The sequence below is a fragment of the Vespula pensylvanica genome, chromosome 6, assembly GCF_014466175.1.
Source record: "Vespula pensylvanica isolate Volc-1 chromosome 6, ASM1446617v1, whole genome shotgun sequence".
Taxonomy (NCBI): Eukaryota; Metazoa; Arthropoda; class Insecta; order Hymenoptera; family Vespidae; genus Vespula; species Vespula pensylvanica.
In genome coordinates, this window is record NC_057690.1 from 3,096,262 (window position 1) to 3,103,344 (window position 7,083).

General features: G+C 36.1%; 1 protein-coding gene and 1 long non-coding RNA gene across 4 annotated transcripts in view; both read right to left on the reverse strand.

The window, feature by feature from the left end:
* Positions 1–924: 924 nt before the first annotated feature.
* LOC122630273 lies at positions 925–5,587 on the reverse strand. Its single transcript, XR_006327446.1, has 2 exons — positions 4,010–5,587; positions 925–3,912 (listed from the first exon to the last, which is right to left on the reverse strand). It is a non-coding gene; the product is annotated as an uncharacterized LOC122630273 (long non-coding RNA).
* Positions 5,588–5,673: 86 nt separating this feature from the next.
* Positions 5,674–7,083, reverse strand: part of LOC122630271 (lachesin-like) — a 176,986-nt gene continuing 175,576 nt past the window's right edge. For all 3 annotated transcript variants that reach the window (XM_043814606.1, XM_043814608.1, XM_043814607.1), the window contains one exon: positions 5,674–6,361. In XM_043814606.1, the coding sequence (XP_043670541.1) occupies positions 6,264–6,361 (98 nt within the window). In that variant the 3' untranslated portion in view covers positions 5,674–6,263. The remainder of the gene's footprint in view (positions 6,362–7,083) is intronic.

Genomic DNA, 7,083 nt, shown 5'->3' on the forward strand with positions numbered 1-7,083 from the left:
AAGGGAGGAAAGTCAGTCAGTAGTATAGATCAACGTTTCCTGAATCTTCGCTAACTCCGGAACATACGGAGACGCGCATGGGATATTTAAAATCGGCAGCTGTCGGTGATAAGAGATCAAAACAACTTCTCGGTTCCCTTCTAGCGACACTTTCCGCTTCACGGTTGTAATACTCGTTGAAGTTTCATCTTCCGTCTATTGCAAGGACTATTACAACAGGTCTGACTCATTCGCGAGTTTATCACTCGGTAGAGATACTTCGAATCGACTTCGAAGTACAAAGCACCAACCGTATTCTCATCTTCCTTGTCCTTCTCTTACTTACCTCGTTCGAATAAAACTGAAACCGTGCGGAACGGCTTTTCGAATATCGTGTGATAACGAAGTAAAATGTTAATATCTCTCGGATATTATGAAGAGAATTTTGACAAAACGTACATCGTCCACTCAAATCCTTTTTAAATTTTTCTTTAAAAAAATGAGAAAGAGAGAAAGAGGAAAGCTTTAACGATCATGATATAGTTTAATGATAACTCTTCGGATCAAGAATTAAACAAGGTCTGACAAGATATACCATGAATTTGCCAAACACTTTGATCTTTTTCTCCATAATTCTTTCTTTTTTATTAATTATTTTACATTGTTCGTTATTTGAAAATGATATGGAAGGATTTAGATGAAAAGAGATTAGTCGAATGATACTCGATTACGAATTAAAACTGATATCTTTCTTTATATTTTTATTATATAAAGGAACAAAGATTAGTGTTACAGTTAGATGTAAAAAAGGAAAGATATGCATGCACGATATGTTAGACGACAAATGAGTTTCGAAAATTCGACTTACCGTTATCGAAGAAATTGCGATTTTATGAACTGTTGGATAAGAAAGAAAGATTAGATAGAATGAAAATCAATGGAAAATTAAGTACTATGAATTTTATTGTATTCTTCTCCCGAATCTTACAAATAGTGAACAGCGAATATCGACATTAAATGAATTTTCTATTTCGTTCTCTTGATCTTTCACGTTGTCATTCCATCGAACTTTTTATTCGAACGTTCTCTCTTTCGTATGATCATACACACTTGTAACCATATACACACGAAAACATATTCTCCCTCTCTTTCTCTCTTTCACACACACACACATATACATACATACGCACGATTGTTCGCCCAGCTTAGCCACTTAATGATCGTTATTAGTACCAACGAATTACAATGCCTTATTAGAAGATCTCAACTCGTCCATTTTATCGTTTATTTTTACGGATACATTGCTATGGGCATGACGCGAAGTATGATTATCGATCAACGACTTTAATATTGCCAAAAAAATTTTACATCTTTCATCAGAATTTTCGTATTGTTCTTCCTTTTTCTCTTGATTTTGCTTTTTTTTGTGTCTCTTTTTCTTTTGCTCTTTTTTTTGTTGTTTTTTCTTTTTCTATTTTTTTTTTTTTTTTTTTTCATCAAACGCACGGACGCAACGACGCTACGAAATGTTCGTTTAATCGATAGGTACTTATTCTCGTAATCTCTTCCATATCTTTCAATTCTTAAACTTACTTACTTAGCAATGAACTCATTTTTACGCGCACGCGTGTGTACGAAATTTCGTTTTATTCGTACGAAAAAAAAAAAAGAAAAACAACCGAAGTCAAGACATCGAGAGTCGTTCAGAAAATCGATTCTATCAATTTAATATCGTAAAGTTGTCACAGTTCGTCTTTCATTATTATCGTTTCTTCTCTTTTCTTCCATTGATAAACGAAACTCGATCGATAAATTTATATCGTTCGATCTGTTCGTCCAGGATAAACGTAAATTGGAATGAAGTTTAACGTCCTACCGGCGATACTATTTACGCTCTGTAACGTCGTAAGGAAAGGAAATAACAGGGAAGATAAACGAAACGACGAGTAAACAAAGACTATTCTCGCAAGAGCAGGAAGAACACGATCGAATCGAGAGTCATTGTATCTCTGTCTATATATGTATCATCTAGATAAAGAGAAATATAGAAGCATAGCGAGAGACAGAGAGAGTGTGTAAGAGAGAGAAGGAGAGAACTCGAACGGGATTTCAGCTCTCTAAACTCGATCGCCTCCATCGTAGCTTCTATAAAACCCCATTAACTCGTTATGAGCGTCGTTGTCCGCGTATCGTGCCGTGCCATATCTTCTACTTGTCTCTACGTTTTCTCCAACACTATCGAGCTATCGTATCAATGGCGATATCTACCTATCTACCTAGCTACCACCCCCACCTTCACTCCCCTTCATTCTCCACCTCACGATTCTCTTCCTTCGCGATACAATCTCGTCGATCGCTTTTGACTATGGTGATAGCATGAATTGAAAATTTTCACCTCTCGTCGTTTTTACCTCTCCAAAGAAAAACAATTTTAGTCGTCGACATTTTCGATGGCCGGCGCGATGTCGAAAGTCCGTTAAGTGGTTATAAAAAATCGTGATATTTAATACTCTCGAGTGGATCGTTGTTTTACGTTTATTCGGTTATTTCGTTTTAATCGATGGAATAACAATAGGAATTTGGAGTATCCTTCGTTTTACTCCTTTCAACAAGTTTTTTTAAATACAATAGGACCGTTCGTATATATCTATTATATTTACCTTTTTCCTCTCTCCTCTTCTCTCTCTCTCTCTCTCTCTCTCTCTCTCTCTCTCTCTCTCTCTCTCTCTCTCTATCATCACCTCCCTCACCCCAGTCCTCTTCTATCGAATGAAAAATTGTGTAGAATTATTATTTCAACTCGGGCATAGACGAAAGAAATTTTATTTAAGAATACAGAGAGAGAGGGAGACTTGCAATTTTCGTTTCAAGAGGAAAGAAAACATTTAATCGTGGGAAAGCCATTTCTTTTACTCTAATATTTATCAAAGAGAAAGCGTCGTTATGAAAAGTTTGAAATTTTTTCATGTAATCGAGATAAGATTGAAAATTTATGACATCGAATATAAACTTTCGAAACGATGGTTTCATTTATGGAGGAAAAAAGAAAAAGAAACATATGACGGACAAAGAGACGGATAAAGAGATACGGATAAAGAGAAACAAAGATAGAAAGAGAGACGAGAATCAGAGAACGAGAAGTCCGATTTTTCGTTATTCGACCACGGCGGATAACCGTGGAGCGGCGTAATAATTAAATTTATCACGAACACTGCCAGTGCTGCCGGCGGATGTGGTTGTTGCACGACGGCTTTCCCGAGCCCGTTGAAATATTTTGCAGCTGCAACGTTCAATAATGCCTCCCGTTAAATTATCGTATTATATGGGCTTGAGGTGGGTGAGAAATGGAACAGTGGTGGGGTCTTCGGTACGAAAATAGAAAGAGAGAGAGAGAGAGAGAGAGAGAGGAAAACGGGACATCCGACCGATTTAACGGTCCGTACGTCATTGTCGTGGAGTCTACTTAACGATTCATTCTCATGGTCGATACGAACGACGATTTCGTACGATTTCCCGACGGTTTTTCTTCCCGGCCAGAACGAAATAACGCCAGTAATATAATCGAATAAATTCGAGGCACATGATCGATGTTTAATTTTCATCATTCTCAAATAATCCAAACAATTTTCCTTCTATACGGTAATATCTCGTATTATAAATTCGTTTGTTTTCGCAATAAACGAAGAATCTTGGATAAAAAGAAAAGAAAAAAAAAAAAAGAAAAACAATGAAAAAAAGTAAAAGAAAAGAAAAAAAGAAAATCCAATCGCGAGGATAACGTATGAAACCTTTGCGAGTTATTATAATTTTCTTATCAATTTTCACTTTCGTCTTTCTTATTTTACCGGTTCCTTTGATCTCCATGAACAAGGGTTCTGTATTTTGCATCCATCTATCCAGAGTATGTACCAACCTATCTCCCTACCTACCTACCTATCTATCTCCCTACCTACCTACCTACCTACCTACCTACCTACCTACCTACCTACCTACCTACCTACCTATCTATCTATCTACCTTTCCTACCTACCTTATTCGGTCTTTCACGATCGATCCGGCAGCTCTGGAATTCTAGAAAGAGTAAACCGAGTTCTTTCGACTTTGACTTCAAATCTCCGAGTAATCATTAAATTTTTTATGCTAATATCGTCCGACGTCCGATTGATACGTTTTCGTACACACAGAGATATACACAAAGAGATATATACATACATACATACGTACGTACATACGTACATACATAAAGACATACATGCATACATATATATGTCGAATAATTTGTCACGTTAATCAGAGCTCGGATCGATGACCTTTCATTCCCCCAAAAATACTACGTATTTGGCACGAACGAGAAACGACGTTCGGTCGACAGGCGCCGATTAATTTACAGGCCTTTCCCCCGTACTTGCCTATAAATCGTGTAACTAACTACGACTATTTCATGCCCAATGACATTGACGAGAAGCAGTCACTCGTTTGACGGTTATTATCGAATTATTTTACCTCCAAAAATAATTTTCTCATAGCCTTTCTCTCTCTCTCTCTCTCTCTCTCTCTCTCTCTCTCTCTCTCTCTCTCACTTTCTCTTTTCTCTATTTCTCTCTCTTTTTCTTTTCTCTCAAAAAGTTCAATTTATCATATAAGGAATATTACGAGATATACGGGTTAAATCAATTGAGCTTTACGAAATCATTAAAGATCCTAATAATATGATCTCTGATACATTTGCAAAAATGATCGTTCTTCGTGAACGGGTCGGTAATCAAAATGCTAAATTTGCATTAGCCATCCACGTACGAGGAAAGCATATTTGCATAAGCTCATATGTTAGTACAACGTTTGGGATTACTCGCACAATGGATCTAAAATTTTACGGAGGATCCAGGGAAGCTCATATATTCACGGCGAATTATTATTTCGCGAAGTTTGATCGTACGGTTTGTAACTTGTAAACTCGTGAAAAAAATTCTCGTTCGAGATTCGATCTAAGTATTTGATTGAAACTTCTCCGAATGGATTCTCGATCAATCTGAATCAACCCTAGTGACCTATATTAATCTCAATATGGAAAAATTTACTCCTCGATACGTATCTATGTAGTAATATTGAAAATCGTGTTGATATGTTGAATAGCTATATACCGATCATAAATTTAATACGATCGACATTATTATTTCTTTTTATTTCTTTCATTACGTACGATATCGCAGACACTTTTATCAACGAGTATTGGAATAAATAAATCGATAAGGAAGAATTAAATGAAAAGGAAAAATAAACATTTCTTTTTCTCTTATTAACTAAGCAAAATGGCGCCAGCGTCGATCCGTCTGTTCGCGTTCGATTTCAATTCGTTCTCTTCATTCTTTCTTTATCTCCGAATCACGATTTTTTTTTCGTGACACGAACGAATATGTATACATATAAAATGCGATGTGTATGTGTGTGTGCGTGCGTGTATTTGTGTGTGTAGTTATATATATAATATATATATATATGTCTATAATATGTGTATATATAATATAACAGTGTCGGATGTCCAGTCACTCGACGTCCATTCTTTAATTAATTAATTAATTAATTACTATTATTATTATTATTTTATTATTATTATGTTATTATTTTTTATTATTATTATTATTTTATTATTATTATTAATATTATTATTATTAATATTATTATTATTAATATTATTATTATTATTATTATTTTATCCCTCGTATTGGGCGAAGATAAAATGTGCTCGCAACGATTTTGGAACGTGCCGTTTCCGTCGAGTTTCCACACGCGTACATTGTATAAGATCGCGATTGATATAAGCGTTCATATGACAATTTTCGGCCATGAACGCAGGAAATGAAATTTCGTTGCTCTGAGCGCATGTGAGGAGAGGTCTCGAGTTATCAGGATATTATATATATATATACTTATATATACACATATGTTTATATATATGTATATATATGTATAAGATTTAGGTTTAGCACACGACGAGTTCGAACAAAGTTTATTAACTTAATCTTGGTTCGAACGTTTTTCATTAATCGTGAAATTTCTGAAAGGAACACGGTGGATACTCGGCATCGGAACGAGATCTTTCCTTTTTTCTTGAATTTTCTATTATTCTCTTTCCTCTCGTCTTAAATTTTTCTTTTCGTTAATTTCCCATCTTCTCCTTTCTCTCTCGTTTCGAAGAGTATCCGATGTTCTTGCTCGCGTGACAAAGTTAGTTAGCACCATTCGTATCGCAGAGCTACGTAGCAGCGCCAAAGATCTCCTCACGGTCACCTCAAAAGCGATGACAATGTCGCAAGGATGATAAGGACCAATGCTGCCCTTGAACTGCCGCTTCCACCGTGCTGCATCGCCGCTGGATTCTCTCCTGTAATAATATCATTCGTTAATTTACATACAAATCTATTTATTTATTATAAGTTTTCGTTCATTAAGATTCACAGTAGATAGTAAATAATAAATTGTCCTTTCTTATCGGTTTCTGTTTTTTTTTTCTTCTTTTTTTTTTAATAGAATAATCGAAGAAAGAAGAAGAAAAGAAACTTTTCTCGGGGGTCGTGATGGTGTAGAGTGGGAGGGAGAATAGGAGGTGAGTTTAATGGCCGTTAAAAGATTTCACGCATAGAATGAGAGAGGGAAAAGAGTTCGGTCTCGAAAACTTTTTCCTTTTCCTCGTCCCTTTAGCGAACGTTAAGTTCTTTTATTTTTCGCGAACGTTTCGCTTCCGAACGAGTTACAAAGTATTACTATTACTATTGTGGAGAATGTGTATGTACGTGCGGGCGCGAGATCGGGCACGATGTATGTATGTGTGTGTGTAAAATTGCTAAGTGTACGTACACGTGTACGCACGTATATAGATACATAGATACAGGGCCATATGCGCGAGAGGCTACTCTATTCGAAAACGCTCTAAAACAATATTTCTACCGGAAAGTTTGGTCGAAAGTTCGAAAGAGCCGAGAGAACCGAGGCGTCGAGTGTCTGTTATTGCGAGAAAACTACAGGATCGCCCTTTTGTCACACTAGTTGGCGACTTTTCAAATCGATTTATGGATTTGAAGGTTGATATAAAAGAACTGGTTGGTC